At 43.3% G+C, this 18,515-nt stretch overlaps 1 protein-coding gene across 2 annotated transcripts in view; it reads left to right on the forward strand.

Annotated features, from left to right (window-relative positions):
- The first annotated feature begins 12,488 nt into the window (after positions 1-12,488).
- FAM184B (family with sequence similarity 184 member B) overlaps positions 12,489-18,515 on the forward strand; it is an 89,593-nt gene continuing 83,566 nt past the window's right edge. For both annotated transcript variants that reach the window (XM_084626972.1, XM_084626973.1), the window contains exon 1: positions 12,489-12,627. In XM_084626972.1, coding sequence (XP_084483098.1) covers positions 12,493-12,627 — 135 coding nt within the window. In that variant the 5' untranslated portion in view covers positions 12,489-12,492. The remainder of the gene's footprint in view (positions 12,628-18,515) is intronic.

An 18,515-nucleotide genomic window follows, 5' to 3' on the forward strand; every position in this document is an offset into this window, starting at 1 on the left:
CATGCAAAACAGTGGAGAATCTGAGAAGGTACTCAAAGAGCAGAGTCACAAAAATTGTAGAAAAGGGTATGTAATCATGGAGACTGAGAACACTAGGAACTTAAATTTACTGGACATTCATGCAGAGTTTTGGGGGATGTTTTAATATTTACTTACCAAAAAGAAAAGGAGTACTTGTGGCACCTTAGAGACTAACCAATTTATTTGAGCATAAGCTTTCGTGAGGTACCTTTTGTAGTGGTAAACACCCATTTTTTCATGCTTTGTGTGTATAAAAGATCTTCTATACTTGCCACAGTATGCATCCAATGAAGTGAGCTGTAGCTCACGAAAGCTTATGCTCAAATAAATTGGTTAGTCTCTAAGGTGCCACAAGTACTCCTTTTCTTTTTGCGAATACAGACTAACACGGCTGTTACTCTGAAACCTATCTACTTACCGCTATTTATAGGGTTGCACTTTTAGAAAGGAGAAATTCTAGGCCATCATATAGGAGAAGTGATACTATTTTGTTTAATTACTCTGGCCTGAGTTTCAAATATTCTCCTCTTCATCATACAATTGCATTCAAATTGGGCAACTTCAATTAGGAAAAGAATAGTATTTTTTAACATATTCCCAAAAGTATTGTACTGAAACCCAAAACATGTGGTTTGCAAACTTAATCTTCCCAAATAATGTTCTTTTATTACCTTCAGCAATGATGCAGTGTATATAGAAAAAGAATCTAAAACATGCCCCAGATATCTTCCCAGAAGAGGAACACTTCTGTCTTTCCAAGAGAATGCGAAAATCATTCAGACAAACATCTAAAACATGACCACCAGGGGTCAGTCTTGTTTCAGTTTTGGGTCAAAGTAATGTTTTTGAGGCAAGATATCAGTTTTTTATCTGCAAAAATAATAAAACAATTTTATCTTTTCAACTGTGTTCCAGGATTATGGTGAGTGTGACCTATATGTTGGGAACTAAGGGAAGCAGCCCCAGGATCACAAGAACCTTTAATTTATTAGGCTAATAAACAGGCACATGGGGGAGGGGGTTTCTTACACACTGTACTACAACATAAATGGGTTGTTGTGTGGTGTATTAAAAACAGATACCTGATTCTTTAAGTAGAGTAGCCAAAAATTCTTGTTATCAAATTTTCAGGCCTAATGTTTTGGCCTGATACTACATTGCTAATCTAGGGAGAAGGCAATAGTAATCCTAGAGTAATAATACACAGTGGCTGTGCAATAATTACTTCTCATACATTAAGTGACACTTTTAAAAACAAAATACAGGATGAAACCAATACTGTGCTAGGGAAGCAGTCACTTTGCAAAAATATCTATTATTACACACAAATCCTCCATGTGATTAGTACTTGCTGGGTCTTCAGTTTCTAAGTAATTGACTGGAACCGCTAAAATAATGATCCTTTAAAAAGCATTAGGAATATATACTTAACAATAGAGCACCCTGAACTTTCAGGAATGGAGTGGTGTAAATATTACCCCATTAGATATCTACTCTGAAAAATTAAATTATCCATCTTTTTCCATTAAAGGAGTGTGGAAAAAAAATTGCCAGTTTTCAATGCTTTTTGGTGCACTAGTAACACAAAAGAGATACGATTGCTTTTTAATTAAACTATAGAGGTCTTTCAAAGTCAGAGTGTGGACTAAATTATTTTTGATAGTCACACATTGGCAACCCTGTTATGCTTGCTTGCGTCTCAAGAAAAGTGTACATGTGAGTGTGAGGCCTTTCCACACATAATATTCTTTAGCCTAGCGAAAATCACACTGGATTTTGAGCCCGGATATTGAGTTGTAGGTTCACCTCTTCCACAGAGTGATGGTAATATTTCTGCTAGGCCTTATATTCCTACTAGGAAAGAGAACTCAGATCTCTAATATGACAACCAGAAGCCTCATCTCCTTAGCCACCATGCCTTTCAGAATAAATATGCCCCAGGAACAGATTTCATTAACAGATTTGTACTGTAACCCATTGACATAGGGTCCCAGGTGCTGTATACCTAAGCTTTGGTCCACATAGAGGGTAACAGCCTACTTCTGCTACAAGCTAGTTCTTTAGCTCAAGTAGTAGAGCTCTCTGTTCTGTATATGAAGGTGCTAATAAATCATGTTGATAACTGTATTGGAAAAAACAGTATGCGATCATAGAATAATGGATGTAGGACTGGATGGGACCTTGAGAAGCCATCATGTAATTAAAGACTGTATCATAATGCATATTCACAAGGGGGCTGAATTAGGCAACCTTAGCTCTTGTATTTCCTGACTTTTGAGTGCTTTAAGAAGAATTGGAACCTTTAGATATACCACATAGACCCGGGGTGGGCAAACTATGGCCCGCAGGCCACATCCAGCCCGTCAGACCATTTAATCCATTCCTTAGCTACCGCCAGGGAGTGGGGTCGGGGGCTTGCCCCGCTCCGCACGGCTCCCAGGAAGCGGCTGGCATGACCCCTCCCCCGGCTCCTAAGTAGTACGCGGAGGCGTGGCCAAGCAGCTCTGCGCGCGGCCCCGTCTACAGGCGTCACCCCGTCCACAGGCACCGCCCCCGCAGCTCCCATTGGCCGTGGTTCCTGCCAGTGGGAGCTGCAGGGATGGCACCTACGGACGGAGCAGCGCACAGAGCCGCCTGGCCACGCCTCGGAGCTGGAGGTGGGACATGCTTCCGAGAGTTACTTGCAGTAAGCACCGCTCGGAGTCTGCACCCCAATCCTCTGCCCCATCCCTGATCCCCCTCTTCCCCTCCGAACCCATGGGTCCCAACCCGGAACACCCTCCTGCACTCCAAAACACTCATCCCCGACCCCACCCCAGAGCCCGCACCCCCAGCTGGAGCCCTCGCACCCCTCCCCCATACCCCAACACCCAGCCCCAGACCTGATCCCCCTCCCACCCTCTGAACCCCTCGGTCCCAGCCTGGAGCCCTATCCTACAGCCCACACCCCTCATCCCCAACCCCACCCCAGAGCCCTCACTCCCGCCGCAACCGAATCCAGACCCCCCTCCTGAACCCTGAACTCCTCATTTCTGGCCTCACCCCAGAGCCTGCACCCCCAGCTATAGCCCTCATCTCCTCCCGCATCCCTACCCCCAATTTCGTGAGCATTCATGGTCCGCCATACAATTTCCATACCCCGAAGTGACTTTCAGGCTAAAAAGCTTGCCCACCCCTGACATAGATCTCTGCCACTTGAGCTGATGGAGTAACTGATAGCAGTAACATCAGTCTGTAGAAGAGGTAAACCTACAACTCAGTCAGTAATTTCCCTTAGACTATAGACTATTTTGTGGGGGGAAAGGCCTCACACTCACATGTATGTGTGGACCATCCCTACTAGGTCACATCAGTGGTTTTCACATGTATTTGCAGACACCAAAGTAATGGTGAGATTTAGGAATCTTGGGTTCCATTCCACGCTCTGGAGAGAAGTGTATTCTAATTGCCACACATTTATCTCCCATTCCTAAGTGTGACCCCTTCTGCTACATTCCCTCCACCTTGTTCCTGTTCTGTCTCTTCTCCCACCCCATCACCTCATCCCAGGCCCATTGTCCTCACTTAGCCAGCCCCAGACTCCACTTCTCAGGTTACTCATCCCAGTCCCAGCCACCTTTCCCAGCAAGTCCTAGTTTTCCTCTCCAGTCTCTTCAGCCAAATCCCAGCCTCCTGACCCAGCCAATCCCAGTTCCTCCTTCCCAGCTCCTCAGCCAATCTGTTTCTCTCCAACACCCATCTGGCCATCAGTCATTGCTCCTGCACCACCACCATTCCCCCCACTGGCTCCCAGTCTCTTTTCTCAGGCTCCTCACCCAATTTCAGTTTTCTCTCCCCTGTCTGCACTGCCCTTTGTCCCAATCTCACCTTTCCCATGCTCTTTGCCCCATTTTTTTGCCTACCCAGTTCCAGTTCTTCCTTCACACCCCAGGTCCTTGTCAGAGCTGCCCATCCTCCTCTCCGCTACTTCCCAATCCTAATCTCCTTGCCCAGCAAGTCCCGGTCTTCTCTGCACCCCCACACTCTTTGTCCAACCTCCCATGATCCCAGTCTCTTTGCAGAACTGATCCCTGTCTTCCCTGCATTTTCCAGTCCCAGTTTCTCTCCCTTGTCCCAGCCTCCAGTCCCAGTCCCTCAGTGGTTCCTTGTCCCAGTCAACACCTTTTCTCTGCACCCCCACTCGAGCTGTTATCACCTCTGTATTCAGGACAGACACTCTCCTTCTCCACACTGCCTGGGTGCCAGTAGGGAAGTCAATGAGAGCACAGTGAAGACAGGCTTCCTGCTCTCAGTTCCAGGGCCTAGCTTCACCATGGCCCAGAGTACCGGGGTGCTGTAATTGCAAGGAAAGTCCTGCTGAGCCCTGGGCTCGAGCATACTCAGTTACTATTTGGGGATGGCACATCAGTTCTGTCACATATACAAGCTATGAGGGTGTAGACGCCCACATTATATTTAGGTAAACTATGGTTTTAAATAGAATGGGAATATTCCAAGAACAATGAGATCAGGAGAAAGAAGAGTTGTGGTGTTAAACTTGTAGTGACTCTTTGAAATACCAGTGTTATCTTACTTAAGATTTGGGGTGAATTAATAGAAATAAAACATGGTTAACTGGGCACCAGGGACAGCAAATAATTGACTATATCAGAAACTGCTTCATCTGACCTTAGCTAATGTCCAGCTAGCTGGTTATTAAAGAGTATAAAAAATAAACTCTTAATGGGTGCATCTTAGATTTTTCAAAGGCTTGTAACTTGCCCAAATTTGGGCGGATTGCCACAGGAATAGCCAAAGGCACATCCCTAATACAAAGGCTGCCCCTTGCCAAATTTCAAGTCTCTACTCCAGAGCATGAGGGAATTAGAACTTCTCAAAGAAATAGTTGTTAGAATTTTTTTAACATGAAAAAAATAACATATTTTCCCCTAACTTTGGTCTTAGAAAACTCCTATCATTTTGGCTGAAACTTTAAAAAAAAATCCAGACTGAGGCAAATTCCAGGCATGGAAAATTTCATCCCAAATGGTTAAAGTTTGACAGTTACGAAAAACTGTCATACCAGTATGATATTTATAGCCAGTACTCTCTACCAGAAAGACACAGGAGGAGCAGAACATGGGGCCAGCAGCTCCTCCAGCACAGCCGTACCACTCCAGCCCCTCTCCCAGCCCTGTCCTCCAGCGGAGCTGCTGTACAGACCCCAGACAGGAGATGCAACTGCGTGGAAGAGCTGGGGGCAGGGCTTAGGGTGGTACAGCCATGCCGGTCTGCTCCTTCTGTGTCTTTCCAGTACAGAGTACCAGCTATAAATATCATACTGGTATGGTGTACTGTACTGTACCGCCATACTTGCACCACTGGTCAGGGTGTATCTAGTGGACTATGTCTTATCTATTAGAGCATGAGCTTTCGTGAGCTACAGCTCACTTCCTCAGATGCATATCGTGGAAACTGCAGCAGGCTTTATATATACACAGAGAATATGAAACAATACCTATTCCCACCCCACTGTCCTGCTGGTAATAGCTTATCTAAAGTGATTTCCAGCACAAATCCAGGTTTTCTCACCCTCCACCCCCCCACACAAATTCACTCTCCTGCTGGTGATAGCCCATCCAAAGTGACAACTCTTTACACAATGTGCATGACAATCAAGCTGGGCTATTTCCTGCATAAATCCAGGTTCTCACAGCTTGATTGTCATGCACATTGTGTAAAGAGTTGTCACTTTGGATGGGCTATCACCAGCAGGAGAGTGAATTTGTGGGGGGGGGTGGAGGGTGAGAAAACCTGGATTTGTGCTGGAAATCACTTTAGATAAGCTATTACCAGCAGGACAGTGGGGTGGGAATAGGTATTGTTTCATATTCTCTGTGTATATATAAAGCCTGCTGCAGTTTCCACGATATGCATCTGAGGAAGTGAGCTGTAGCTCACGAAAGCTCATGCTCTAATAAATTGGTTAGTCTCTAAGGTGCCACAAGTCCTCCTTTTCTTTTTGCGAATACAGACTAACACGGCTGTTACTCTGAAATATGTCTTATCTGTAGGTCACCAATCTGAATCCAGCAAAACACTGTAAAGACTGAAGTTGTTCCTATCCGATCTAATACATGTTTTGTGTCCTCTATATGAGATTAGTTTGGTTGGCCTCAGTTCTAGCTCCCACATGAAAAATTTACCACCACAGTTTGCACTAAGTGGCAGACTCAGCAGAAAAGCCAAGAATTGTACAGACTGTGGAGACACTGAACTATCTTTGTTACCCCTCGTGGATCAGATAGAACCATGCTGGCAGGCGGGACAGCATATGGCAAGCTTGCCATAGCACTACCCTGTACATAAACAGCAAACTTCATTTACTAGAGCTGTTAAACTGATAACTTTCACTGAAACTGAATCACACACAATTATAATGGAAGTTTATGGTTATATGCCAATATGTAAATTAGCTAATTAGATAACTGGAATGAAATGTCACTCATGGAGCTGCGCAAAGCTTGGTAGCTATATCCTTAGGGGAAAGCAGAGGTTAGGGCACAGGTGAAGCGAATGGCAGCACAGTTTCTGAGGAAGTCTTGCTGCCAAGAGGAGCAGGTCAGGGAGACATGCAAACTAGATACCATTAACTTGGGTTTGTATAGAGACTGGGAGTGGCTGGGTCATTACACATATTGAATCTATTTCCCTAAAGTTAAGTATCCTCACACCTTCTTGTCAACTGTGTAAATGGGCCATCTTGGTTATCACTACAAAAGTTTTTTTCTCCTGCTGATAATAGCTCATTTTAACTAATTAGCCTCTCACAGTTTGTATGGTAACTTCCAACTTATCTGTATGTATATATATATCTTCTTACTATATGTTCCATTCTATGCATCCGATGAAGTGGGCTGTAGCCCACGAAAGTTTATGCTCTAATAAATTTGTTAGTCTCTAAGGTGCCACAAGTACTCCTGTTCTTTTTGCTCTCTACTGATACTCTGGAATCCATCTGTTCAGATCCTTTGTTCCCTTCAGCTCAGCTGGGTCTGCAGTATTTGAAGACTGCAACACCTGTCCCCTACCGACAGGTCCAGATTTCTCCTACCAAGAGAAACGTTCCTCAAACTTGGTGACTTTACTTACTTTCACAGAGCTTTCAGATCACTTTTCCCCTCCAGAGGGCTTTTCTGTAGGATGGAAATATTAGGCTCTGAATTTTTTATTCTCCAAAAAGGTATTTTGGTGACAAAGTGAATTTAAATAAAGATCAGATATGACAACGATTACTTACTTGGGTTGCAGTAGTACCCAAAGATCCCAGCAGGGATAGAGGAGGAAGATACAGTCCCTGATCTGAGGAGTTTATAGTCCATTTTATTGATAATTTAATTAAGATGATATAAAATATTTCAGGAACAAAAGTGACTAGCCTAACTGCTCTTCAGGTTTTCAATAGTATTGGACTAAAAAACTGTAAAACAATCTGGTCTAGCATTTCAATCAAATTTTGCCCTCAGAGACACAAGCACAAATTCCGCTACCTTTAATGGGATTGGCACCCATGTAAATTGATGAAAGAATCGGGCTTCGTGTTTATAGTCCTGTCTAAAAAGCTCTCAAAACACTTCACAGTACATAAATTATACAAGACCATAAACACACACACATTAATGTAAGTGTTGCGGAGCGAATATCCTTTTTCCTAACTAGAAAAGGAGTACTTGTGGCACCTTAGAGACTAACCAATTTATTTGAGCATGAGCTTTCGTGAGCTACAGCTCACTTCATCGGATGCATACCGTGGAAACTGCAGCAGACTTTATATACACACAGAGAACATGAAACAATACCTCCTCCCACCCCACTGTCCTGCTGGTAATAGCTTATCTAAAGTGATCATCAAGTTGGGCCATTTCCAGCACAAATCCAGGTTTTCTCACCCTCCACCCCCCCACACAAATTCACTCTCCTGCTGGTGATAGCCCATCCAAAGTGACTACTCTCCACACAATGTGCATGACAATCAAGTTGGGCCATTTCCTGCACAAATCCAGGTTCTCTCACCCCGCCACCCCACCTCCATACACACACAAACTCACTTTCCTGCTGGCAATAGCTCATCCAAAGTGACCACTCTCCCCACAATGCGCATGATAATCAAGGTGGGCCACCCCCAGCACAAATCCAGGCTTTCTCACCCCCCCACCTCCATACACACACAAACTCACTTTCCTGCTGGCAATAGCTCATCCAAACTGACCACTCTCAAAGTTTAAATCCAAGTTAAACCAGAACATCCGGGGGTGGGGGGTAGGAAAAAACAAGGGGAAATAGGCTACCTTGCATAATGACTTAGCCACTCCCAGTCTCTATTTAAGCCTAAATTAATAGTATCCAATTTGCAAATGAATTCCAATTCAGCAGTTTCTCGCTGGAGTCTGGATTTGAAGTTTTTTTGTTTTAAGATAGCGACCTTCATGTCTGTGATTGCGTGACCAGAGAGATTGAAGTGTTCTCCGACTGGTTTATGAATGTTATAATTCTTGACATCTGATTTGTGTCCATTTATTCTTTTACGTAGAGACTGTCCAGTTTGACCAATGTACATGGCAGAGGGGCATTGCTGGCACATGATGGCATATATCACATTGGCGGATGTGCAGGTGAACGAGCCTCTGATAGTGTGGCTGATGTTATTAGGCCCTGTGATGGTGTCCCCTGAATAGATGTGTGGGCACAGTTGGCAACGGGCTTTGTTGCAAGGATAAGTTCCTGGGTTAGTGGTTCTGTTGAGTGATATGTGGTTGTTGGTGAGTATTTGCTTCAGGTTGCAGGGCTGTCTGTAGGCAAGGACTGGCCTGTCTCCAAAGATTTGTGAGAGTGTTGGGTCATCCTTCAGGATAGGTTGTAGATCCTTAATAATGCGTTGGAGGGGTTTTAGTTGGGGGCTGAAGGTGACGGCTAGTGGCGTTCTGTTATTTTCTTTGTTAGGCCTGTCCTGTAGTAGGTAACTTCTGGGAACTCTTCTGGCTCTATCAATCTGTTTCTTTACTTCCGCAGGTGGGTATTGTAGTTGTAAGAAAACTTGACAGAGATCTTGTAGGTGTTTGTCTCTGTCTGAGGGGTTGGAGCGGTTGTATCGCAGAGCTTGGCTGTAGACGATGGATCGTGTGGTTTGGTCAGGGTGAAAGCTGGAGGCATGCAGGTAGGAATAGCGGTCAGTAGGTTTCCGGTATAGGGTGGTGTTTATGTGACCATTGTTTATTAGCACTGTAGTGTCCAGGAAGTGGATCTCTTGTGTGGACTGGACCAGGCTGAGGTTGATGGTGGGATGGAAATTGTTGAAATCATGGAGAGTTGTCACTTTGGATGGGCTATCACCAGCAGGAGAGTGAATTTGTGTGGGGGGGTGGAAGGCGAGAAAACCTGGATTTGTGCTGGAAATGGCCCAACTTGATGATCACTTTAGATAAGCTATTACCAGCAGGACAGTGGGGTGGGAGGAGGTATTGTTTCATGCTCTCTGTGTGTATATAAAGTCTGCTGCAGTTTCCACGGTATGCATCCGATGAAGTGAGCTGTAGCTCACGAAAGCTCATGCTCAAATAAATTGGTTAGTCTCTAAAGTGCCACAAGTACTCCTTTTCTTTTTGCGAATACAGACTAACACGGCTGTTACTCTGAAACCTTTTTCCTAACTGTTGAATTAGGTGTGTAAAGCATTCATGTCTTTCATTAGAAATTATTCCTAGAACATATAAAAGAAGAAGATCTTTCTGTGGGGGGTTTTAGAACAGAGGTGGGTTGCTGGATTTAAGTTTCCGTTGAGCTGATGGGACAGGTCAGGCAGGAGGGTTTGATGCTTATGGATCAAACCATTAGTTAATTTATATTGATATTTGTTTGAATAATATGAAGGGCTTAGAATGTGATATACATGTTTTAAAGCCTGAATAAAAGTTTCAATCCTTATGAAGCTTTTAGCCAGAACAACAAAACTTGGCTAGTTTAAGATGGCAAGTACTTTATAATAATTTTACCAGTGTTTGCCAATCCTGATAGTATTGATTTAGAGCATCTTTGAAAGATTTATTTCTATTGACTCACCAGTTATGGAGGAGTGTTTCTGACCTCTGAGTCACTCATATAGAATAAATGGGCAACATGACAAAGTGCTGTTATGTTAGCAAAACAGCTTGTCACTGCTATGTTATTGTTGTACAAGAATTCCAGATAAGGACTAGGTAGGTTTACTTATTCTGCATGCAGGTTTTGTTCTGAACCCTTCACTTTTTTGTAGAGGGAGGAAAAAACATTTCAAAAACGTTTTGGAAGGGGAGGCCATATTTGATGCTCTCCCTCCCCTAGAAGTAGCCAGGACTCACGGGTCCAATCCAAAGCCCACTTAAATCAATGGAAAGACTCCTGTTGACGTCAGTGAAATTTGGATCAGAACCTATATGCAGAAAACAAAATATGTACTGGTTAGGGTTGCCAACTTTGGCTGGATGAATTCCTGGAGGTTTCATCACATGACATTATCTTTAATTAAAGATTAACCTTTAATTTCTGGTGATTACAGGACAATCTGAGAGGGTTGGCAACCCTAGTACTGTTACAGATGTACTATATATACTGTACAAGTTTAACACAAATGCCTGAGTTTTATTTGAACTGAAGCCTGATTACACAATATGGGCTCAGTCCTACACTATTGAAGCAAAAGGAAGATCACCTCTAACATAAAGGATGGGCTAACAGTTTTCCAATTAGAAACTTTGAGCAATGATTTGCTAGGCTACAATACATTTTTCTAATGCTCTGAAGATTAGGCTTTTTGCAACAACCAACATCAGTGTGCATAATTTTAAGAAACAATACTATTGTTATTCTGAAGTGTAACAGAATAAATGTTGAACTTTGTTTAGTTGAAATTTATTTATAAAATAAATGTGTGGAAAAAGAGTCATATACATATCTAACGTTCTTAAATATTGGTAGAGCACGGGCACCATGGGCCCATCTAACTCGCCACCTATGCTCCTGGGGATCTCTGCCTTCTCCCTGCTTTTTCACTTACCTGGGGCTGCCTTTCCCCCTTCTCTTCACTCACACTCCGCCCATTTCTAATCCCCTTGGGTGAGGTCTCCCCTTCCCCACCACCCACTAACTGCGGCTCCTGGTGTCTCCCCCATCGTCCCCAGGGGAGTGAAGCGGTTGAGACTCTTGCAGGGGGAAGGAACAGCATAGCGTCCCCTGAAGGCAGCCACAGCCACCTGGGAGATGATGGAGTCCCTGATGACCAGGGGCCTGCTGCCTCCCCCTTTGGAATCTTTTGCACTGGCTGCAGTTCAAAGGATGCTCCAAAGCCTGGGGTCTGGAGTGTCTTTCCCTGTTTGCCTTTTCATCCTTCTCTCTTTCCTTCTCCTTGCATTTCTTCTGACCTTCTCTCCATTTTTCTTCTTCCTTCCCTCTCCCCATCTCCTTTTTTTAAACACTTCCCATTGCTTTTGTAGCATCATCTCCTTACCTTATTTTCACTCCTCACCAGCCTTGTCCTCCTGTCCCCGTCTCAATCATTTCCCCTTCCCGGCACCTTTTGTGCCACTTCGTCTTTCTTTCACACCCCTCTTTCCCCTGCCTCTTCTGCAGTCTCTTTTTGACTCAGAAGCCTAAACCCCCTGCACAGGAGCCAGGGCTGCAGATGGAGAGAAAAGGACCTGGAAGCTAGGCACTGTGCCTCCCCTGCAACCTTCCAGCGTGTAAAGAGTTTCTGCACTTGATGCACCAAAGGAAAACTGATCAATTCTGCGTAATAAGCAGAGCGATTGCCAGGATCCTTCCTCCCCAAACTTGCTCAACGCTCCCCCTACATGCTCCCTGTCTGGAGGGGGCTGCTCCATCCCACGTGGGAGTGGAGGAGCAAAGCGAAACTGACAAGATTCTTGAAGTACTTTGCTTTGCTGATGCACCATGGAGATGAGCCGTACAACAGAGCCTTCAACAAGGTGCCAAAGGCACCCGCCTGAGCCCCCTGCCCTCGCCAAGCAAGTGGTACGATTTAGTCGGCAGCCCTCCTCTGTAATCTATCTCCGGCAATATCTGTGCTGCTGGCTGTATGGCTGGCTCAGCGTCGCCTCTGGGGAATTTGTAGCATCCAGCCATTGGCATCTTCTCGTGGCGGAAGCTCAACCATTTGGAGAGAAAGAATAATAATATTAATCATAGCAGGAGGAGCACATGTTGTCTGCCTCCTCGCCTGGGTGTTTTGCGGAAGCATAGAAAGGAGGGGGGCAGCTGCTCCGGCTGCCCAGGTTAGGGGCTGAAGTTCCTAGTGCTGCTGGACTGTGTGTGTGCAATACACGGGGAGAGGGAGGGGGGGGAGTGGCAGGATTGCCGTACAGTACTTAGAGCAAACCCCCCCCCCACACACACACACATCTACGTCTGGTTTTAGAGAGAGATTAAAATATTTCATGTCTGATGGCCTCTGGCATAAACAAGATTCATCAGCCCGGGACTTGCAATGAAGCTAAAGCCGCTCACTGCAGCTCGACAGAGGAATGCAACCAGGAACTCCACCTGAAAATGTGCAAGAAGATTGCCCAGCTCACCAAGGTAAATCTTGCTGTTCGTTCAGCGCCTTTCGGGCGAGGGGGCCAGGGCTGGAGGGGGTGGGGGGGTGGCTGGCTGCTTGGAAATGTCCTCTCGTGAGGATCCCCCCCCCCTCAAAGAGGAGAGGAAGGAGTTTTAGCTGATCTGATAAGGAAAGACCTGGGGGATCTATGTGCAGAAACTTCATTTCAAAACGCCTTCCCTCAGGGTGCTACAAATCAACCTCAATAGATTGCTTGTTGCCTCTGCGGCTAACGCTGGAGTCGCGGCGCACAGCTTGCCCTGATTATAGCAGCGGAGAGAGCCCTAACTCTATGAAGTTACGTCAGGTAGGTGGGAGGATATTATCCGGCTTTTATCTTAAGTCCTAAGGATCAGAGTTCGTTTGCCTTTTACTGCTTCTGAAGTAATATTGCCCACAAGTCTAATAAGTTTGCTGTGTGGAATGCAATACTGCTTATAGCATATGTTGCATAGCTACCGGCTTCAGGTATGTTTGCGAAAATAAAAAATCGATTTCATTACCTTAGCAAAGGATCGTAGGTACTGGGGGTCAGAGTGGACTAAACTACCTCACTGGGCTCTTCCATATCTCAAGAGAGCCTGTCAGTTAATCGTGAGTTGCAGAGGTAAATCAGTGGTTTAGCCTGGCCACTTCCTGCAGCATGTAAAAGTTTTTAAAAGTCTCCAACCCAGTAGCAGTAGTAACTGTCCTTCAAACTATTTGTACACTGCACCTCTGTCAATGAAAGAAAAAAAACCACCCTCATTCCAGCCCAGGTTTATGTGCTCGATTTCTACATATTATGCAAGCTCAACACAATCTATGGAGACATGACTGCACATGGTCCATTAATCTATCTAATAACTTCCACTCCTTTCATTATTAATACAGTACTAACTCCAGTTTAAATTGCCACCTATATAAATATGGTATGAACATAAAACAGCAGGAAATCATGAAAATATAAATATTCACTGGGCAGGGATACTGTATTGTGCTACTTGTGACTTCTTCAGTCATCCCTAAATAAGGACAAATATGGAGGGTGTGTTGTATGTATGCTGTCCACACAGATATACACCAGTGTTTTGTGTTTGTGCATGTGTATAGCAATGGTTATTTCTACTTATTTTATATACACACCTGAATGCACATTTTGATCCTACAGTAAACTTAAACTACTTGTACACATATCTGTAGCATTGCATTACTTGGGAGGTATTCAGACACAACTGGGATGAGGCCCATATAAGCACCTAGAAATAATCAGCATGTAAGGTTATGACTTGTTTAATCATTTTCATTTTTTATTTATCCCTGACATTGCTGCTCCCTTGCCCCACAACTATGCATGCACAAAAGGTGACTGGAAGATTAATTTAAATGGCTCCTCATTTTTTACCTACTGGTTCAGTCACTGTCATTGGTCCACTTTATCTTTGGCTGAAGACTCAAAATAGCAGCAACCTCTTACACCTACTCTACTTTACTGTTCTATGACACACCGCACAGGGCATGCTGAAGTAGTTGATCCATAAGGATCACATTCAAATGCTAATTTTCAAATTCTTGTCATTTTTTCAATGTGAAAAACAATAGTAAGGTTATTACTTAGTTTTATTTTTTTAAAGTGAGACTTGATTGTTTACAGCATCAGTAATTCATAGGATCACCAACTCAACCTTTCAGGTGATCCTGCCAGATCAGACCTGAGGCATATTTGTGCAGCAGAGTGGTGAAACATGCTGCTGAAACTCTCTGTGGATAAATAGAGGTTTTCATTCTCTGAGGCTTTCAGCATGCTGCCTTCCACAAGCATTTAAGTCATACCAAAATTTTGCTTGAAAACATCTTTAATTCCAAATAAATGTTGAGAGAAAATCTTTTATTCTGTCCCAAACTACAGCAACAGTATTTTGTAAAGTTTGTCTCTGGATTAGAAAAAATAAATCTGGTGTCTGTTCTTATTCATTGTGGGTAAAAATTCAGCTGAGTGCAAAGCCCTCCCCACTACTAAAGTCCTTAGCCAGTGATATGTGAGGCTTTTCAGAGCTTTTTGTTAGAATTGCACCATTAGAATTCTTTGCCTTTGATGGGATTCATCCTCTGGATACTGCTACATCATCTAAAACTAAGATGATTTATCCCTGAAGCTCATAAAAATACATCTGAAGAGTAATTTCACACTATTATAGGATGTGGCCCTTACGCACTTTTTATTATTGCAATGAGATACTTATTAAGGCTATACCTATGCAGAGATCATTGCAGGATTTGGGCTGAAGTCTCTTGCCATTTTGTTTTTTAAATTCTTGATGCAGCAATGTTAAATTAAATAAACACAATGAAACACTACCATAGTAGGCTTCAGAAAAGGTCTAACTTTTCAAAAAGTGGCCTCAGAATTTCAGCAGGCAACATCTCTCTTGCAATTCAGAGGCCAGAGTGAGGTCAGCTGAAAAATTTGGCTTCTGTTTGGAAAAACTGTCCAAGTAGGTCAGATTTTGGCCTAGCAACTAAAAAGATGCCCCTTTGACTGGTCCTCTTCTCCTGGCCAAATTCCAATCTGGAAAATTACAATACATTACAGTAAATTCCTCCCTTCAATTTCAACTGGATATAATATTCACCTCCACCTCTAACCTGAAACTAATTTATAAAGTATAATGTTGCTATATATGGTTAAAGAGCTGCCACCTTCCATCCCAAAGGTGTCAGTATTTCAGTGATTGGGTGGGTGGGGGTGGGAGGAAATACATTTTTTGTGTATTGAGGTGCAGCCCCGCTTCCAGAACCTAAGAGATTCTGGCTGAACATTTTCTCACATCTCCTAATTCATGTGCACCCCATCCATGGCCCCACAAAGTCACAGGATCTCCTCGCCAACCTCCTCCTGGCAAAGATGGCCATCCATCACATGAGGAGGAGGAAGCTAGAGAAGGGGTTACTCTGACTTTAGGGACTATTTCCAGTCCCCCATCCAATCGTGTCTCCAGGCAGATTTCCTCTTGGCAGTGTCCACTGACGCCTTAGACACCTTTGAGGAGCAGTGGACACGGTCTAGGGTTCTCTGCTCTGGGTCCCCTTCAGGTTCCCTCATTTTTAACCTTGTACCTCACTCCCATTCCTGTTTTTTCTTTCATTGTTCCACATACTAACTTGTGGACTGGGCCTAGTGGTTCATCTCCCGCTTAGTCGAGGGAGTTGGCCTTTAATCTTATGGAGAGGCCCTAGACCCGCCTGTCCCATACTGACAAATAGTATCCCTGATAATTCTGTTCACAAGGAGGAAGATTATGGCATAGCTTTTGTACTTTCAGCCAAGTGCATTTTTGCATGGAAGGGGCTGAGGTTGCCTGTATGTACGTAGCTTGTAAAGCATAGAAAAGCCTTTGGGATGAAAGGTACAATATAAATGTCAGATAGTATTAGCAGTGGTTATTAATAACTATCTGCAAGTGATGTAAGAGAACATCAGTTTGGCTGTGGGAAAATGACTAATTTCATTTTAAATACTGCATAATAGAGTTGTATGAGTCTGAAGTGCCAGAATCTAAAGAGTTTGCAAGCCATCCTTGCTTACGGCATAGCTAGAGCAGGGACTGCACAGAGTTTCACTGGAGAAAAGATGTTCATGTCTTGGTACAGGAAGCTGTAGATTGATTTGCTTCCCACAAAATAAATAAATAAATAAATAAATAAATAAAAAACAACCACAACAGTATTTTCAATACATCAGTCCCCTTGTTATACTTATAAGAAGCACACGGGATCTTTATAGGGAAGAAGGAGGCATGCTGCATTTGTTGAGAATACAACAGTTAGCATATGCTTTTCAATCTCTCTCTCTCTCTCACACACACACACACCCCATGCACACAGTCCTGCCAGTTGATTTTTAGTTACCAGTCCAAGGCTGGATCAATCTAGTGGCCAACCAGATTGGTCGCAAAGGGGAGCAGGTCGCGATCCGATGCTCCTGGAGTGTGGCAAGACGAACCCAAAGTCCCATGGCCAAGCACCCTGTTCTTACAGTCTTTTTTCTCTGTTGAAGTCGGATCCGATGAAGTGAGCTGTAGCTCATGAAAGCTTATGCTCAAACAAATTGGTTAGTCTCTAAGGTGCCACAAGTACTCCTTCTCTTTTTGCAAATACAAACTAACACGGCTGCTACTCTGAAACCTGTCATAGTAGACATTATAACTTATCTTAAAACAAAAGGGTGACCATAATCAGTCAAAAGGATTGTTTTGGTCTGTCCCTGCCTTAACATCAGTACAGACAGTGGCAGTCTGTCAGATGCATTCCTACCAATGTCCCAGAGGGTCATTCCTTTCTGCTATTCAAAAAGGGTGGCTGATAAAATGAAATCAAGACATATATTAGTACCTCTATTCTTATAGTACAATTATAAAATCCTGTTCCTACACCCTCAAATTTTAAACAACCAGTAACCACAGGTACTTTCTCATTATTTGAGAGTTTAGCTAGACCTCCAGCTTCCTGTGCTTGATATATGCCTATGATGTGAAGAACTCTTTTTATCAGTACAACACTGAAAGGGTGGCAAGCATCACATAGTTACCAACTCTTGTGATTTTTATTGCATATCTGATATTGTTCCAGCTGCTGAATCATAAGAGAATCTCTATTTTTTATTTTATTTATTTATTTATTTTAATGAAAATGAAGTTTCTAGTTGTCCTGGTTCCAGAGAGAAGCTTAAAAACATGAACCCTAAAGTTTCAAAAATTTTGGTTGGTTGGTTTTAAAATCATGAGATTGTTTTTGATAAAACTCAGGATTTTTGGAGGGTTTGACTCAGGACCTAGGAATGCTTGGTGTTGGCAATACTATGTGTATGCACTGATATTTGTGTAAAGTATTCCTAGTCAGTGTTTGGATGACTCAGATTTGTGTCCTAGAAAGGGAAGGAAGAAAAACAAACACTTGCTCAATGGATTTTTATTAAGTCTGTGTAAAACTTTCATAATGAAATCCATGTTTCACTGCAAACCCAAAACTTTGGCCCAATTTGCCAAGATCACAAACCTTGTGGCAAACCATATTCGAGTTTCAAGTGGACCTTGGAACCTGGGGAGATCTATGGGGTTGGTGGAAACTAGTTAAACCTAAAACAAGGCAAAATTAGCAGTTTCAGCTGAACTTTTCTTTGAGTTTGAGTTCTGAAAACAAAACACAGGGCATGTGAACTCACAAAGTGCATGTTGTAAAATGGAAACTGCCAGCTTTCGCACAGTTGTAGTTGTGCTTGACTGATACAAAGACCACTTCTGCTCTCAGATACATACCTATGCAACCCCAATGGATTCAAATCAGTAGGGATTTAAAATCAGTGGACTTTCATGTCTGTAGTTGAGTGTGGAATTTGGTCAACTATGTATTAGTAATTAAACTTAGCTTTCTGTATTGGACCCAGCCTAGTGAGAATAATACTACAGCCCTGGCTTACTGTATGTATTGCACTTGCCAACTCTTTGTATTTCTGTTCTGTATCACAATAACATTCAACTTAGAATGAAATGGCAATTTTCATTTAAAACTTTGGGCCCAATCCTGAGAAGTACAGAGTACCCACAACTCTGTAATTGTACTCTGTAACTGCAATTGACTACAAGAGGAGTTACAGGTGCTCAACACTTCTTAGGATTGTCCCTTTTATTTAAGACAACTTGAGAAATGCAAATGAGCTTTCAGAGACCAGCAATGAGGGAAATGGATCAACTTTCATTTAAAAGGAGATTCTGACATGGCTGGCAAGAACGAGGCATTCTCTAGATATTCATTATATACAAACTTCTCCTTGAAGCCATACCAGTGGGTCTCAGTCTATTCCAGACTTTAGTCTCTTGAGCAGAGCCTGGCA

This window comes from Lepidochelys olivacea (genome assembly GCF_965140295.1).
Source record: "Lepidochelys olivacea isolate rLepOli2 genome assembly, chromosome: 4".
Classification (NCBI taxonomy): domain Eukaryota; kingdom Metazoa; phylum Chordata; order Testudines; family Cheloniidae; genus Lepidochelys; species Lepidochelys olivacea.